Source organism: Pituophis catenifer, unplaced genomic scaffold (genome assembly GCF_029215685.1).
Source record: "Pituophis catenifer annectens isolate HBS135680 unplaced genomic scaffold, rPitCat1.0.hap2 SCAF_14, whole genome shotgun sequence".
NCBI lineage: Eukaryota > Metazoa > Chordata > Lepidosauria > Squamata > Colubridae > Pituophis > Pituophis catenifer.
In genome coordinates, this window is record NW_027256894.1 from 12394528 (window position 1) to 12413673 (window position 19146).

The window sequence follows — 19146 nt, forward strand, 5'->3', positions numbered from 1 at the left end:
ATCTGGCGACTCCTAGGGAACGGGCTTTCTCTGTGGGCGCACCTACCTTATGGAATCAACTCCCCCTGGAGCTCCGGGTGGCCCCTGACCTGCGCTCTTTCCGCCGTGACCTTAAGACATGGTTATTTCACCAGGCCGGACTGGACTGAAGGGGTTTTTAAGGGGAGTTTTAATGGTTTTTAACATTCAATATTGACTTATCTGTTTTTATTGCTGTGAGCCGCCCTGAGTCCTTTCCGGAGAGAGGGCGGCATATAAGCTTAATAAATAAATAAATATACCTGATCCAAAACTCACCCATCTAAGCTAAGCACCAGGGAAATTACATTCCTAGAGACAGAGAAGAGGGGGAAAAAAATAACCCCATCCTTCTGTTCTAGATATCTTGCTTGAATAACAAGCATAGTTAGCTAACCAGGAAACACAGCAACCTAGCCTGCAAGGCTGCCTAAGCAGCAATCCGTCACTCAGTTTGACAGCAATCTGAAGCATATGTAACTCAGCACTGAGTGTCCTTGAACTCAATGAGATTTCTTTCCAAGTTATCCTAGTTAATTTTGGTTAGTGCTTGAGTTGCTCTAGCCAAAGCCACTCCTTTTTGTCACGTAGAAGACACTGTGACATATATATATATTAAATATATATATTTAAAAAATGAATTTATTTCAGGTTAGTGACCTTGGTAATAAAGCTGTTTGGCAATTACAACATCAGCACAAACATACGCATGTCCCTTTTCAAATTTCATCATTTCAGATGCCTCCTTGGAAAAAGTCCAAGGCTTCCAGGACCAACCTGTATTACGATGCAGTTACATGTTTCATTTGCTATGCATTAATGCATCCTTTGTGATGATTATCGATGTAATCAAGTACTGTCCTTGAACATTTAGCTTGTCATAGGTAGCCGAGGAGGTAGGGAAGCAGCAACAACAGGTAATTTTCTCACCCAGAAGCAACTGATGGAAGGGGAACAATTGCTCTGAACTGGACATACAGACAAAACTAGACAACACAGTATCAACAGTAGAGACCTTCAAATTTCTAGGTTCTACGATATCGCAAGATCTAAAATGGACAGCTAACATCAAAAATGTCATCAAAAAAGCACAACAAAGAATGTTCTTTCTGTGCCAACTCAGGAAGCTCAAACTGCCCAAGGAACTGCTGATCCAGTTCTACAGAGGAATTATTGAGTCTGTCATCTGCACCTCTATAACTGTCTGGTTCAGTTCTGCAACCCAACAAGACAGACACAGACTTCAGAGGATAATTAGAACTGCAGAAAAAACAATTGCTACCAACCTGCCTTCCATTGAGACCTGTATACTGCACGAGTCAAAAAGAGGGCTGTGAAAATATTTACAGACCCCTCGCAACCTGGACATAAATTGTTTCAACTCCTACCTTCAAAACAACACTATAGAGCACTGCACACCAGAACAACTAGACACAAGGACAGTTTTTTCCTGAACACCATCACTCTGCTAAACAAATAATTCCTTCAACACTGTCAAACTATTCACTAAGTCTGCATTACTATTAATCTTCTCATCGTTCCTACCACCCATTTCCTTCCACTTATGACTGTATGACTGAAACTTTGTTGCTTGTATCCTTACAATTTATATTGATATTGTTTCCTGATTGCTTATTTACCCTATGACTTATTAGTAACCTTGACTATCATTAAGTGTTATACCTTATGATTCTTGATGAACATATCTTTTCTTTTATGTACACTGAGAGCATATGCACCAAAGACAAATTCCTTGTGTGCCCAATCACACTTGGCCAATAAAAAATTCTGTTCTGTTCTATTCTATACAGTATAGAAAGCCCCACTTAAAATAAGGTTGAAATATTTGAAATCATCAAATGAATCTATGCCTCCCAATCAAAGGAATACAACTAATAAGTTAAAATATGCATCGAAATGCTAGTTCAGTAGCTGAGGTTTCCCCATACGAGCATCTTATGGAAGTATTGATTTCAATAGACAATAGAAAGACAAATCCATAGGGGAAAAAATCCTGCTAATTAGAGATATGCATTATGCCATGATCTTGATATGTTTTGTAGGGGGCATGTACTGCACATGTGGTGGCCTTGGTAAAGGAAATGGGTCTTTTCCTCAGGTCTTACAGTTGCCACATGTTTCCTTGGAAAATGTCCATTCTGATGTAAGGTGTTGGCAAGCATGAAACTGTGACCACTTTTGCATTCAGTTAGGGCGTCCTTAAACACATATTCACCTGGGAATGCATATTGATACAATTCCTACTTTAGAGCAGTAATTCTCAAACATTTCTTCACCACAACCCCCCTTTAAATACCTTTTGGGACCACGGACCACCAAGACTTAACTCAAGATTTAAATTATAACATTTCTTCAATCTTTTGTGGATCTGCTGTAATGACACTGGGACTCCCCAGAGGTCCATGGGCCCCAGGTTGAGAACAGGGGTGAAATCCAGCAGGTTCTAACAGGTTCTGGAGAACTGGTAGCGGAAATTTTGAATAGTTTGGAGAATTCAAGAGGAAAAGCTGCCATTATTTTTTTCCCAACTTAGGTGTATATAGCTACCTGATAAGAGCTGAAAACATCAGCTCAAGCTGGTATAAACAAGATCCGTTCCGACTCAAAGAAGCCTAAAGTTGAATCATTGGATTTTTGAAGAAATTCACAATTCTAATGGCTTATTGTCCTTTGACTTTAGAGTTTAACCTGAGGAAATGGTTTAGTCACACACACCTGCCAGAATTTACTAGATTGCTAATAATCTAATCTAATTGTAGTAATAATGATTCCAGAAATTTTAATTGGGTTTATAGAGTAGTTTATACTATGACAGTAATCCACTAGGTCAATCAACATCACTGCTGGACACAAAGAGAGCTGGTAGGCCTTGATAAATGCCATAGATTACCACATGCCAAAATGCCATAGTGGTGTGGAAAACACTCCATAAAAAACATTCTGAGAATACAAAAATAGATAGATAGATAGATAGATAGATAGATAGATAGATAGATAGATAGATAAATAGATAGATAGGAGGGAAAGTTCCAATTCCAAAAAAAAGGAAAGGAAAGCTATAGTTTCTCCCCAGATTTCATCAATATCCAACTAAAACCTGCCTCCCTCCTCCCCACCCCCATCTTCTTGGTGTGCAGACACACTGAACACAAATATGCCATAATAAAAGTTAAAGATTGGTACAATTAATTGCAGGAAGCCCACTGTTGCCACTGATGCATTTGCTTCAGATTAACCTGTGACATTTTTCTTCTCCCTCGTCTGTGCTCAACTCCAAGTAACCTCAGAACTTAAGTCCCCAAATGGACCCCTCATTGATAACCCGAACCGAACCCAAATGGCAGCTTATTATTCATGATGGTTTAAACAGTGCCAGCTTAAATACTCATTCAAAACTTTACAACCATCTTTTCGTTCAAAACTTTCCCTCTTGTTTAAATTGCTCACCCTGGTCTTCTCAGGGACATTACCCTACAGCCACATTTCATTAGGCTGCATAAATGTAGTGAAATATTTCCCTTCAGAAAGAGATTGTTGGAAGATTCATGAGGTGAATTCAGAAAAAAATAAAAGGGGGGGTGTTCAAAACGGCATCATCTTGGGGAAAAGGATGAAAATTGAAGACATGCACGTCGGAGGCAAATGGATCACCCTCTTATAATGGCTAATTGACATTTGAAAGATCTAATGGATCAGTCTTTAGCACAGTGCTGATTATAATTCTGGACTGCCAATTAAATCCACCCAGTATGAAATCCACCATGCACTTACCTGGCAGCAAATCCCATTACATTCCATTTGATTTACTTCTGAATAGAGGCGCATAATGTTCAACCTTACTTTAGAAACTCTGGCAGAGCAGAATTTTTTAAAATAATAATAATAATAATAAACAGCTGTCCAACAGACAGTCTTCCACATCTCACAGAGAGGCAAGCACAAAACTTTGAATTTCTCAATCTTGGGAGACACCCCCCACCCCCCCATAAAATCCCCCATATCCTATCCGAAAGGCTTCCCCATTACAAATTGCTTTAGCCCCGATCATGATTAGTCACAGAAAACACAGACAACAGGAAGCACATGGATATGAAGCACATGAGATGGTTGGGAAAGAAAAGATGGACCTTTTTTTCTTTTCATGTGGTTTGGGTTACAATGGTTTGGTTTTGGAGCGCCTTTTTGGGAAACCTGCAAGGCGATTATATGGGCTGTGATGTTTTAAATCGTCGTGGGAATGAGGAGTCCTGATTAGCTTGTAAAGGATGAGTTAACACTCATGATGTTCTTTAGTTTACGTAAAGAGATTCGCTGTCGATAAAAAGCAGTTTGCCCTACGAGAATCAAGGCAGGAGCGAGAACTGAACCACTGGAGCTTAAAAAAAAAAAATCAGTTAACGGGAGTCAGCTGGCTTTCTTCATAAGCAAAGGCTTGGTAAACCTGATTTAGTTCCCTTTAAAGAGAAATAAAATGCAGCCAAATCAAATATGGCGCCTGAGAATAGAAGGAGGCCAATTTTTAGAAATAGGGATACTGAATCTTTCCTCATTCAGGTCTTTAAAAAAAAAAAGAAGAACAGAATCTTTGCCTATGGCAGACTGTATTTCAAAAATCCAAATGTTCCCCAAAGGATTTCAAATCGTAAATTGGCAGCCTATACAATCAACTCTGATTTCAGTCAGCCCAGTGGTTCATCTCCTCATATTTTGTAAAAGGTATCGCAAAGGAAAAGGACTTGTCACGACCACTGGATGGTTTATACTGTTTAATAGGACATATCTGGTACTATAAACATGGGGACCTTGAAGACAGAAAGATTTCTTGCTTCCTAGCAGGATTTTATTCATTTATTTATTTCATTCAGTAAACCTGGAGGTCTCTTACTGCTTCGCGTACTAAATTTGCCTTGCACTGTCCTTATATTACCTACACTCAGGATTGTATCAAAGGTTAGCCTTCCTTGTAATGTTCTTTTTTTGGAGGAGCTTCTACAAGGATAACGATGCATCTACAAGAATTGATTATTAGATAGTGAATCGATCATGTCACTTTGTATAACAAACCCACGAATGTTATAATTCTAGGACCAAAAAAAAAAAAAAAAATTCTTCTGGTTTCTGGACCATACAAAGGCTATTATCTTTCTTCTCCAGTAAGATCTCTTTCTCCTCGTGGTTTTCTTTATTTTCCTATCTCTATCTTGTCATATAAAAAGAAAGTAAAAAATTACTTACATGTGTCTGGTTTATGGCAGTTGTGGCCTTGTCGGAAGTATTGTGGGTTTTCAATGACAGGAATCCGGGTCATACCGATCACCACCGTGTCTGGGCCAGTGTCCAACGATGAAGGTGTGGTAATGCCATGGTTGATGTGATGAAGAGGGCTGGCAGAATCCTCTTCTCCACTGATTACAGCTACAGGACCTAAAAACAAAGAGATACGTCATTATCATCATCATCATCATCATCATCCAAGCATTTTTCCTGCAGGTGAACGGTCCGCTTTTCAGATCAACAACCATCTTCTTGTGTGCTTGAACGCAGCATCTGGAGCTAACTGGGAATTTTACATGCCTGCGTTTATGTTTCCTTGGCATCAGAGGGCTGTGAAAATATCTACAGACCCCTCACATCCTGGACATAAATTGTTTCAACTCCTACCCTCAAAATGACACTATAGAGCACCGCACACCAGAACAACTAGACACAAGGACAGTTTTTCCCCGAATGCCATCATTCTGCTAAACAACTAATTCCCACAAATTGCGAGCCCTCTCCATGGGGGCCAACGACTCGCCCCCAATAGTCAGTGATGGCACCAACTGACTATATCAGGATGTCGGAAACCACAGCCACTCGGTCTTGGATGGGTTGAGCCTGAGTCTGTTCCTCCCCATCCAGATCCGTACAGCCTCCAGACACCGGGACATCACTTCAAGGGCATCATTGGGGTGGTCCGGGGTTGAGATGTACAGCTGGGTGTCATCAGCGTACATCAAAAGAAATGTATCTTTTCTTTTTATATACAGAGCGTATGCACCAAAGACAAGTTCCTTGTGTGTCCAATCACACTTGGCCAATAAAGAATTCTATTCTATTCTATTCCATTGTATCTTTAAATGCAGAATAGTTGCCACTCTAAATATCTCAAATATGGTGGCTTTCCTGAGATTTCCTTAGGAGTTTAAAACACCATAGAGAAAACTACAGTATTACAAAATAATAGAAATGAACAGGACCTCGGAGATCCTCTAGTCCAGATCCTGTTCAAGCAGGAGACTCTATACCCTTCTGGACAAATGGCTGCCCAGTCTCTTCTTCAAAACTTCCAGTGATGGAGCACACACAGTTTCTGAAGGCTAGCCCTTCCACTGCTTAATTGCTCTCACTGTCAGGAAATTTCTCCTTAATTCCAGCTTGCTTCTCTCCTTGATTAGTTTCCATCTATTATTTCTTGTCTTGCCTTCTGGTGCTTTGGAAAATAGGTCCCAGATCCACATGTGGGTCCCAGATCCACATAGGCAATGCAGTAAAAAGGATGGGGTTTCTATTTCTGAAATGAAATCTGGACTCTTTGGACTCTTTTCCCTGAAAATGGCCTGAATTATCCTGGAAGAGGCATGTAAGAGAGAAAGGATACATTCTTAGCAGACACCCTTTTCCTTGCATAACCCCCTGTGCCAAAATCCCTTCTCCCACCACAAAAATAGTCTATTCCAGTGATGTTCCAGACATCTAGGCTGCATAAACAGAGGGACAGAATCTAGATCATGTGAAGTGTTAGTACCACTTTAGAATGCCTTGGTAAGGCCACACTTGGAATACCGCATTCAGTTTTGGTCGCCACGATGTAAAAAAGATGTTGAGATGCTAGAAAGAGTGCAGAGAAGAGCAATAAAGATGATTAGGGGACTGGAGGCTAAAACATATGAAGAACAGTTGCTGGAACTGGGCATGTCTAGTTTCATGAAAAGAAGGATTGGGGGGACATGATAGCAGTGTTCCAATATCTCAGGGGCTGCCACAAAGAAGAGGGAGTCAAGCTATTCTCCAAAGCACTTGAGGGCAGGACAAGAAGCAATGGGTGAAAACTAATCGAGGAGAGAAGCAACTTAGAACTAAGGAGAAATTTCTTGACAGGTAGAACAATTAATCAGTGGAATAACTTTCCTCCAGAAGTTGTGAAGGCTCCAACACTGGAAGTTTTTAAGAAGAGGTTGGATAACCATTTGTCTGAAGTGGTGTAGGGTTCCTGCCTAAGCAGGGGGTTGGACTAGAAGACCTCCAAGGTACCTTCCAATTCTGTTATTTTATTCTAGTTTCCCAATTGAAACTATGGTTAAATCACTCCATACTGTGTGAAATTAAAGAGTTTTCATCATGTCTTCTGACTGCAACTTGGTGCTCATGGATGCATTCTGCCTATTTGTCCTATGTAGTAGCTGTTGCAGTCATTACAGTGTATGTTGTAAATGATTCCTGGTTTTTCTTTCTTCTGGAGCTGCTGGGTCTTTTGGTTTGAAGGGCTTTAGTTGACTTGTGTGTAGCAATCAGCGTAGCATAAACTTTGCATCATTAAAAGATAAAGGTAAAGTCTTTAAGAAGATTGTGGATAACCATTCGTCTGAAGTGGTGTAGGGTTTCCTGTCTAAGCAGGGGGTTGGACTAGAAGACCTCCAAGATCCCTTCCAACTCTGTTATTCTATTCTATTCTATCAGTAACATCCCCTGTTGTCCTCAGGCAGGACAGAAAGGCTGTTGTAAGACAGACAGACAGACAGACAGACAGACAGTCAGTCAGTCAGTCAGTCAGTCAGTCAGTCAGTCAGTCAGTCAGTCAGAAAGAGAGGCAGGCAGGCAGGCAGGCAGGCAGACACACACGCAAAATCCGTGCCTATTCCTGTCCTCATGATACTTAGGATTTAATTGGCACTTGGAAATCAAGACATACACTTACATCCCTCAACTCCAAGATTTCACAGAGATTGCAAAGTCTTCTGCTGTCTGTTTGCAAGAATCCAAATGTGCAAGGAAGTCCCAGATTCCCAGTAAGAGAAGGAGAAGGAGAAAAGGGACAGAGATCAACACTCTCCTTGGCTTTTTAATCAAAAGAGCCTCAATTTGTTAAACCAGAGGAGAGAGAAAAATGATGCCTAGAGTGGTTTTTCTTCTGTTGTCTTGAGGCTCTCATTGAGATGAGGAAGAGTCAATGCATTTCATTTTCGGTGCCTTTCATCTGGATGTATGGGGTGGGTGGGCAACAGAGATTTCTTTCTTATGTCACCTGATCTATTTCAAAGTGCACAATTTCTTTTTCGGGAACATGAGTCAGCAAACAAAAGAGAAGCACCGAAGTCTATTGTTGAAAAAGGGTTTTCTAAAAACTTGGGCATGGGAAGGGAATAGCAATAGCAATGGACTTATATGCCGCTTCACAGTGTTTTACAGCCCTCTCTAAGTGGTTTACAGAGTCAGAATTTTGCCCCCAACAATCTAGGTCCTCATTTTACCATCCTTGAAAGGATGGAAGGCTGAGTCAACCTTGAGCCTGGTGAGATTCGATCTGCCAAACTGCTGGCAAACGGTGATCAGCAGAAGTAGCCTGCAGTACTGCACTCTAACCACTGCGCCACTGTGGCTCAAACCCAAAACAATGCTTGAGATGCACTGCAGATCAGGCAAAGTGGCGGGCGAAATGCAAAACTGCACACCCCACAATATAGTGGGAATAACACAAAGAACAAGAGTGCTGGGATGAGGGTGTGATATGGAAGGGAAGACCTTTTATGTTCTTTTTTTTCCAGGACTTTTAAAACACCATTGGTGTTTTAATGGAACCTAATAAAGTTACGAAGTAATCAGTCTGATTTCTGGCAGCCATCATCGATATTGGATTCAGAAGAAAAGGATTACTCTCGCCTCATTTTTCCCCCCACTCCCCAACCCCCAACCTTTATTGTAAACTGAATTTGACAAATTTGCATTTCTTTTGCTTTTTTTTTTGTCCTTTTGACTACAGTTGCTGTTGTCAACATGAGTGATGGATTGATACCCCACAGGAAGTGGCTACCATGGTACGGATGCTGAGCCAATAATCTTTATGAGACTTACAAGATTTCTGTTTGCTCAGCAAGCAGAAGGGAAGCACGCTGGTTGAAAACCAAACAAGATTTCATTAAACACTAGCAAGGTGATGGTCATTTGAGAGCAAGGGTGCTACAAATAAGTAGAAGGATTATTGACCTTCTTATAAAATAGATCGGGTCATCTGTGTTTTATAATATTTGTCTCACTCTCAACATAAGGCAACCATAATGGCACTCCCAAACTTTTCCACTACTTAGATTTCCATTAGAGAGGGAAAATGTTCTACAGCTTCTTTCTGGGGATCAGAAGGATGGAGGATAGCAGAATATTGGTACATGCTAATTTGTAGGCATTGACATAAATCCAAAAACAATTAGATTTTTTTTTCTACAACACACTAGACTAGGCTAAAATGGGTTTCGGTAGTTCTGTGTTTTAATACATTGTAGAGAGCTTGAACATCTGAATATGCAAGTGTTTTCCAGAAAGGACCCCATAGTAAAAAAGAGAGGACACACTCTCCCTTAAATGCAGGCACACATGCATATGTGCACATGCACAGAGAGAGAGAGGAGGAGGAAGAGGAGAAGGAGAAGGAGAAGGAGAAGGAGGAGAAGGAGAAGGAGAAGGAGAAGGAGAAGGAGAAGGAGAAGGAGAAGGAGAAGGAGAGGAGGAGGAGGAGGAGGAGGAGGAGGAGGAGGAGGAGGAGGAGGAGGAGGAGGAGGAGGAGAACAACAACAACAAAAACAACAACAGAAGAAGACCACAGTGAAACAAACCCAAAGCAATCCATTGCAAATAGACTGTTGGATGGGTGCAAAATTTAAGGCATGGAGTGAATAGAATGGAATATCATAGAAAAGGCCATGACTACTTAAGGAAGCATTCACATTGACCTTGAAAACGAGAAATATGTATAACAAAACCAAGTTAATGTTAGGTCTCTGAAACCATTTTTTTCTTTTCTTTGAAAGATCTTTTCTTGTATGAAACAGTTTTAAGTGAGACGTTCCCAGTTCAGAGATAGTATCTGAAATAGACCCCCAAAGCATAATTCTTCAAGATTTTCCTATGTGAGCTGCAGAAGTGTCTGGATGTCCAAAGAGCTGGTGGGAAATAGAAAGAAGTTTCTGGTGAGTGCTATAAGGCAAGCTGACAAATCTCTCCAGAGCAAAGAGAGATTGTTGAGATAACCTAAGTGACTCTGGACAGTTTATATTGGATGTTCAAAAGAGATCTGGTTAAAGTTTTGAAAGATTCTTGGGTCAAAAAAGAGATAAATAGAAAACAAGCTCTGGGACTATATTTGATGGTTAACAATTAAGATTTTTTTAAAAAAAGTTCAGAGATGGAATACAGGGTTGGCTTATTTGACCAAGGTTTAAAAGTAATTTAAAAAAATAGTTATAGCTGGTTTCCCTTACTGAACTTTTGCTGATAAAGAACAAATTATGAGACTTTGGGATTTTATTTATTATTATTTTTTTAGTTAAGAGATGAGTTATGAAGTAAAGAGAGCATATGCTCTATGATGAAATGGTTATAAAATATTTAAAATGCTTTTACTTGCTGGGGTGATGGGGGGGACTTTTTTTCTTTTCTTTCCTTTTTTCCCCCTTACATTGTTCCCCTTGTTTGTATTTTTCCTTTTGCATTCTTATATTTTTTGCAGCTTGTATTAGGTTTTTATTTCTTCCATTTGTAATTCTTAATAAAAATTACTCGAAAAAAGCTGCTGGAAAATAGAAACGAACAGAGATCAATGACAGTTTTGTTGGCTTATTTTTTTTTTTATTGCTCGAGAATCTACAGGCAGTAAAGCAGATTTCTTCCTAAGTGGGAAATATCAGTGTCAGTTTTTGACAGCTTCCAGCTATGAATTCAGGTGATTCATACCAATGGAAACCTCTGGGGAACAGATGTCTCTGAAAGCCTCAATTTTACTCTCCTTTCACATGTAGAAAAAAATATTTCAAAAATGTAAAATATTTTTATATGAAAAGTAAAACACGGGCACATATCTACCCCTCAGCATTTTGGCACTCTTCCTGCTTCAATCTCTATTATGTACCACTCCGTAACTGGATCATGGCTTGCAGGCCACTAAATGTCCATAATCTGATTTTTTAAAAAAGCAAAAAAGTTGATATGCAGTTCCTGCAGCCCCCCAGAAGTGCTATCACCAACATTTGGCAGCAAATCATCAAACAGAGTCATAATTTAACTGTTGGATCGGAGCCAGAAACAGTACTAAAACCTGTGTAAGCTATCAAGCTGGTTTAACAAATCTACAAAACGTTTTTAATTCTTTGTACGCCTTCTATAAAACGTTAAGATGCGAAAGCCTGGCTCTGTCCCCACTGCATGATATCATTGCATTACCGTATTGCAAACTGCCCTTCCTAATCCCTGGAAAATAAAAGAAGGCAAATATGACTTGTCAAAGGATTGCTGCAAACTCCTGGGTTAAAGCTGCTGGCTTGGAATCGGGGAAATTAAGGTTGAACATGCGCCTTGAATATTTTGCTGTCTGGGACACTGAAGGTCAGATAGTATCTCGTGGTCCAATCTACCCCTCTTCCCCCGAAAATAAGACCCAACCGGAAAATAAGCCCCAGCATGATTTTTCAGGATGCTCGAAATATAAACCCTATCCACAAAATAAACCCCAGTTAAGATTGGCAGCCAGATGGATGCATTTAGTTTTTTGTTTTTTGTTTTTAATTTGATTTATATGCCACCCTTCTCCGGAGACTCAGGGCGGCTTACAATGCGTTAAGCAATAGCCTTCATACTTTTGTATATTTATACAAAGTCAGCTTATTGCCCCCACAAACTGGGTCCTCAATTTACCTACCTTAGAAAGGATGGAAGGCTGAGTTGACCTTGAGCCTGGTGAGAATTGAACTCGCAGTAATTGCAGGCAGCTGGATGTTAAATGCTGCTTTAGGAGGCATTAGCCTCCTATGCCACTCAGGCTCCTTAAGTCAAGAAAACGCAGATGTGATCTTCACAAAAAAAACCCCAGAGATATACCGTATTTCCCCCGAAAATGAGACCTAACCATATAATAAGCCCTAATGCAGTGGTTCCCAACCTTTTTTTGGCCATGCCCCACCTAAGCATCTCTAAAATCCTGATATCCCACCCCCCCCGGTGACATATAATTCTTACTATTCAAAAAGTGAACTCCTACTCACGTGGAGGAAGCCTAAAAGGCCATTAACTTGGTTTAAACAAAGTTCCAAATTGCCCCCGTTAAAAATCAAATTGCTCCCCTGTGGGGCCTGGGCCTCACATTGGGAACCACTGCCCTAATGCATCTTCTGGAACAAAACTTAATGTAAGACCCGGTCTTATTTTCGGGGAAAACACGATATATCTCTGGGGTTTTTTTTTGTGAAGATCACATCTGCGTTTTCTTGACTTCCCAGTGAAAAGTTGTGACTTAAAATATAAAAATAAGACTTCAGTGTAATCCCATAGCATTCATAGTAAGACATTCACATTAGCTCAGGTTTTTTTTTTTGTTTTGTTTTTTTTAAAGGAGGTTTCTTAGATCATCTTCATGCAATTAATTGGCTTGTGTGTTAGCTGGTTTAAAAGCAAATGTTATCAATTAAATAATAACCACCACCTTGGCTCCAGCAACTGCCCTTGTTTAAAATCCCCAACCTTTTACAGAATCCAGCACTCATTCACTCCTCAGGGTAAGCTTTCTGAGCCAAGAAGAATACAGACTGCAACTCATAAAACAGAGTAAGTGAAAGCACAACAAATACAATTAAAAATCTGGCTGTGCTCGGAGATGGATTGCATTTACTGTCTCATAAAAAGAGCCTTCATCCTGTCAGGCAAACAAAAGGAAATCAATTTCTTAATTTTTATTGGCAGATTTAGGCCGCCAGCCAAGCTTACGTTTGCTTATCTGAACGCGGGCGACCGGAGTGGGAAATACTCATCCAGTGGCTTTTGTATTCCTCTGACTCAAGACAAAAGGACACTAACTGAATTCCACCCTCTGCTGAAAGAGGTTGCTTTGGCACATTTCCTGATGTGTCTTCCTGGGAAAGTCACTCAAGCATTTGCTTTTTTAGGATTTTTTGTTCGTTTGTTTGTGTTCTCAGAATAGCAATGGCACTTAGACTTATATACCGCTTCATGGTGCTTTACAGCCCTCTCTAAACGATTCACAGTGTCACCCTATTGACCCCAATAATCTGGGTCCTCATTTCACTGACCTGGGAAGGATGGAAGGCTGAGTCAACCTTGAGCCTGGTGAGATTTGAACTGCCAAATTGCAGGCAGCTGGCAGTCAGCAGACGTAGCCTGCAGTACTGCACTCTAACCACTGCACCACCACATCTCATTTGTCTGTCCTCTCCACATTCTCACCACATTCATAGGAAGGAGATCACAAGCCTACCATAGAACATGGAATAGCAGAGTTGGAAGGGAACATGTAGCAGTGGTGAAATCTGCCTGGATCTATCCGGCTCATGCAAGCCGGTAGGGCCAGCTGCTTTGATGAAAAGAAGGCTTTGATGAAAAGAAGAACTAGGGGAGACATGATAGCAGTGTTCCAATATCTCAGGGGCTGCCACCAAGAAGAGGGAGTCAAACTATTCTCCAAAGAACCTGAGGGCAGGACAAGAAGCAACGGGTGGAAACTAATCAAGGAGAGAAGCAACTTAGAACTAAGGAGGAATTTCCTAACAGTTAGAACAATTAATCAGTGGAACAAGTTTCCTCCAGAAGTTGTGAATGTTCCAACATTGGAAGTCTTTAAGGAGAGATTGGATAACCATTTGTCTGAAGTGGTGTAGGGTTCCTGCCTAAGCAGGGGGTTGGACTAGAAGACCTCCAAGGTACCTTCCGATTCTGTTATTTTATTCTAGTTTCCCAATTGAAACTATGGTTAAATCTCTCCATACTGTGTGAAATTAAAGAGTTTTCATCATGTCTTCTGACTGCTACTTGGTGTTCATGGATTCTGCCTGTTTGCCCTATGTAGTAGCTGTTGCAGTCATTACAGTGTATGTTGTAAATGACTTCTGGTTTTTCTTTCTTCTGGAGCTGCTGGGTCTTTTGGTTTGAAGGGCTTTAGTTGACTTGTGTGTAGCAATCAGCGTAGCATAAACTTTGCATCATTAAAAGGTAAAGGTAAAGGTTCCCCTCGCACATATGTGCTAGTCATTCTTGACTCTAGGGAGCGGTGCTGAATGAAGACATCTCGGGGTCATGTGGCTGGCATAACTCAATGCCAAAGGCGCACGGAACACTGTTACCTTCCCATCAAAGGTAATCCCTTTTTTTCTACTTGCATTTTTTAACATGCTTTCAAATTGCTAGGTTGACAGAAGCTGGGACAAGTAACGGGAGCTCACCCCATTATGCGGCACTAGGGATTTGAATTGCTGAACTGCCGACCTTTTGATCGATAAGCTCAGCGTCTTAGCCACTGAGCAACCGCGTCCCTTTCTTTTTGCATCATTACAGCATGTCAAAAATTGAAACAAGCTCCAAGCTTCATTGCAACACACAGATATTAACAATCAATTGAGTAAAAAAACTGTTTCTCTATTTTTCAGTTTTGACATGGGGCTTTAAACCAGGGTGTCAAACTTGATTTCAATGAGGGCCGCATCAGGGTTATGTTTGACCTCAGGGTGGGCATGTCCAGCTCAACATCACTCGTGTTGGGGGCGCCTGTGGTGGCCCAAGTGCTCTGCAAGAGAAAACGGGCTTTCCTCCTGCAACCCTCTGCCAGCGTGTGGCTCTCCTGAGCTCTGTTTTCTGTCAGGGTTCTGACGAATGCCCTAATTAAATCACAAGCCCCGAGTCAAGCTTCAAAAGAAATCCAGTTATTTATTAGGAGCTTCATGTCGGCACGTTCCAAGTGAAGCCAACTCTGACCCCACGTAATTTATGCTCCAATCATGACCCTGTTTCCCCCCATCCTCCAGGGTGTGTCATCAATCACATTAGCCAACCCTAACTCTCCAGCCGCTGTGGGTAACCCTGGGAGACAGCCTTGAGAGAGATATGTCTGGAATGTACTTCTGTTTTTGGCTGTCGTGTTGCTTTGTCGGTTTCCCATCCTTCTTGCCTATGGCAATTCAAGAGCAGGCCAACATGCTTTGCAAGTTGACATTTTCACTGACAGAGGCACCACGGGTCAGTCCTTCACTGTTTCCAAGGTAGCCCCATGGGCCACATCTAAGCACCCCACGGGCTGGATCCAGCCCCTGGGCCTTGAGTTTGACACCCCTGCTTTAAAGAGATTTGCTCTAATATTAGAACTTCAGGTTCGACCATCGAAGCTCAAGAAGTAGTAATGTAGTATAATGATTAAAAGTGTTGGGCTGGAACTGATGGAACTCAAGCTCAAATCTCTCATCACCCATGTAGCTCCCTGGATGTATTTGAACCAGTGACCATCTCTCCATGACCTAACTTTGCAGGAGCCATATTGTGATGAAAACATGAGGAACAATCTCAACTGTGCTACCTTGTGCTCCCGAAAGAAATGCAAGATGGGATTTCAATTGTACCATTTCTCACTTTGTCCTCTAAGCAATCCTGTTAAGACTGGTCAAAATTGGAAGATGCACCGCTGAACACCATCACCTCTTGGCCTCCATTTTCTTTTCTCTCCCAAGAACTTGACGTCGTCAAGAACCAACCCCTTGTCTTGCTTCCCATCTTTCTTTCTTTCTTTCTTTCTTTCTTTCTTTCTTTCTTTCTTTCTTTCTTTCTTTCTTTCTTTCTTTCTCTTTCTTTCTTTCTTTCTTTCTTTCTTTCTTTCTTTCTTTTCCTGCCATCATGAATTTCAGCTCTTAGTTTGCTTGCAGCCAAGCTTCCCTAGAGGGCACCTTGAACTCCAGAACCACAAGCTTTATGATGGCAGAGCCTGGAGGTTGTGGTGTAAAGGTCTTAGTGGTAGCCATTAATCTCCTGGATCACTCATCTCTATCAGAGACACGCCATAAAAATGATATAAGTGTTTCATTCAAACGGTACTGTGGAGGGAGTGAAGATACAGCACAGAGCCTGATTGATTTCCAGTGTGTCTGCTCTTTACCTTCAAGTATAAATACACAGCAAAATCAATTGGAATAACACCATATCAGCTTTCTAATCTCTTCTGGTCATAAGGTGTGTTTTATATACTGCAGCATTCATTCCTTTTTTGTACATCAGGCATATATCTGTTTGGTTCATGCAGCCTCTAGCTGTTGTGACAGTACATTGACTTCTTTGTCCCCTATCCTGATTGCATGCACACCACAGACTTATCTCGGTTACTGAATTAACCCATTGTCTAGTTTACACAATGCATTGAACTGTGGCTTATCAAACAGACTGGTTTTGCATAGCATTCTAAGCCACGCAAGCAGACATTTAAAATAACCAGGGTTAAACTCTGACTAAGCTTAACATTTTCTGCAGGTACAGCTGCTAAGTCTTTAACTGACCTGAGTAAGCCTTTTCAAAGAGACTATTATTGTTAAATGCCTTTTTTTTTCCTCCCCCGTTCCTCTTTTCATCTGGCAAAGAATATCACAGAAGTGCAGCAGAAGGTTGGCTAATAGCTGAGCAAATCCATAGCAATAAAATAAGATTCTCTGGCTTGTTAATCCAACTAAGCTGATCCAGGTTTTGTTGCATCGTGACACAAAAGCGATTCTTAGCAGTGCCCATATTTGTCTACTTTCGTTTGCTCGGATTTCACGCATATTCATTTAAAAAGACCGAGATTTATTTTAGTGTCATTGCTTGTCACCTTTGGCTCCAATTTATAAGAAGGATTAAAATTACATTCTTGGTAGTATAGTCACTAGGATATGCAAAGTGGTAAATTCAGGATCTGTGTCCCTATGGCCATTTTTTGCATGTGTGAAGTGTCAATAAGAAGCCACTGTCTAATGCCTAGGGCTTCCAAAAATCAGTTTTCATAACATTTCACTGGCATTTGGGTTCTTGTGGAGAAAATAAGAAGAGGAAGAAGTATTATGTATGTTCGCTGCCTTGAGTTACTTATAAAGTAATAAAGTCAAGAAAAAAATCTAATAAATAAATAAGTTATTGTAATGCATGGATGTATCTATCTATCTATCTATCTATCTATCTACCTACCTACCTACCTACCTACCTACCTACCTACCTACCTATCATCTATCTATCTATCATCTATCTATCCAGGGTGGGCTTCAAAAATTTTAGCAAGGAGTTCTCTGCCCAATTGCTGGGTGGGCATGGCCATGGTGGGCATAGCTAGTTGGCTTCCTGTACCACAGCAGTGGGGGGCAATTTTGCCCTCCCTGGGCTCTGTAGGCTTTCCTTGAGCCTCTGGGAAAGTGAAAATGGCCTCTCAGGCTCTGGAGGCCCTCTGGAGGCTGGAAATGACCCCGTTTCTGGCCTTCCCGAACTTCCGGTAGGCCCATTTTTTGCTCTCCCTGTGCGCCCTGCACTTACCTGCATCCAAAATGGGCCATGTGGGGACTCCTGGAGGGGCAGGGTGGCTGGGGCCAGACAGGAGTGGGATTTGGGGGTTCTCCAAACTGCACAGAATCTTAGCTAGATGTTTTCCTGCACCCCTGCGAACCCCCAGCAGCCCACCCCTCTATCTATCTATCTATCTATCTATCTATCTATCTATCTATCTATCTATCATATACCTATCTCAGAACAACTATGGCCTTGGGGCCATGATGTAGGAAAAGGCATGGCAGAATCTGGGAGGGGGGGAGTAAAAAGAGAGATCAGCCTACAATTGCTATATAGTCACAAACAAAGTAAGTCCAACTCCCCTTGAGTGCCATTTACCATTATCTAACTACTGTATAATTAAATGCTGACAATTAGTTAAGAGAATTCCTGTGCATAGACTTTTAGCAATAAACAGCTTCATTGAATCTTCACATGTGGACTTGGTCTTTCATAAAACTGATAATATACATTAAAATATGAAATTTTTAGTACTCAAAACTATAGGAGATGAGCAGATGGAGCCTGAAGGTGGAGTTACATGCATCATCAGTTTAGAGTCCTTAAATTCCCAGAAGATACCCTAGTCTAGCCCACCATGAATTCTATTCTTACTTATGGCTGTTCATCGCCTTGAGTCCTTCAGGAGTAGGGCGGTATATAAATTTAAATAATCAATCTAATCTAATATATTGATAGATTAGATAGATGATAGATGATAGATGATAGATGATGGATGGATGGATGGATGGATGGATGGATAGATAGATAGATAGATAGATAGATAGATAGATAGGTGGGTTCTACTTACCTTTACTATCGGTTCGCAGCAGGGCCACTCGCTTCACTCTCATGCATGCTCTTCTGCACAAGCGCAAAAACTTCTGTGCATGCACAGAAGCATTTTAATGATGTTGGGGTCGGTGGGCGGAGCCTCCCGCCGGTTTTACTACTGGTTCTATAGAACCAGTGCGAACCGCGGGCAACCCACCACTGGTTAGATAGATAAGAAGGAAGGAAGGAAGGAAGGAAGGAAGGAAGGAAGGAAGGAAGGAAGGAAGGAAGGAAGGAATGCAATAATGTATTTCTATCTTCATCGCTATATTGTTTAGAAAAAAGCAAGTTTATGGACTCCAGGTGAATATAAAAGTTTCTATGAGTGTGTGCAAGAGGCAGATCCTTATGACATAATCACCATAATTACAAAACAGAAGGAAATTCTCAGACAAAATAACTTCTTCAAACATTTTCAAAGAAAGAATGTCATTTCCAAGCGGATTCCAAACTTAATCAAATGAAGACTCTATTCAAGACCAATAAAACTTTGGTGGAGTGAAGAGGGGGAGGGTGAAGGACATCATTGCCTCCCCCGTTGAGTTAGAATATTCTCTTACGCTAAGGGCCATTTGTCCTCAAACTGAAACTCTCAACCCTCCTGCTCTACTGGGCTACCAAAATGCTACTTCTCGCTTCTCAAAGCTACTGGGAACTTGCAACTGCTACAAAAGTAAATCACCTTGTGCTCTGACT

The 19146-nt window shown here is 41.1% G+C and overlaps 1 protein-coding gene across 2 annotated transcripts in view; it reads right to left on the reverse strand.

Moving 5' to 3' along the window:
- Positions 1 to 19146, reverse strand: part of NTRK3 (neurotrophic receptor tyrosine kinase 3) — a 460742-nt gene that overhangs the window by 166998 nt on the left and 274598 nt on the right. For both annotated transcript variants that reach the window (XM_070953879.1, XM_070953880.1), the window contains one exon: positions 5275 to 5463. In XM_070953879.1, the coding sequence (XP_070809980.1) occupies positions 5275 to 5463 (189 nt within the window). The remainder of the gene's footprint in view (positions 1 to 5274; positions 5464 to 19146) is intronic.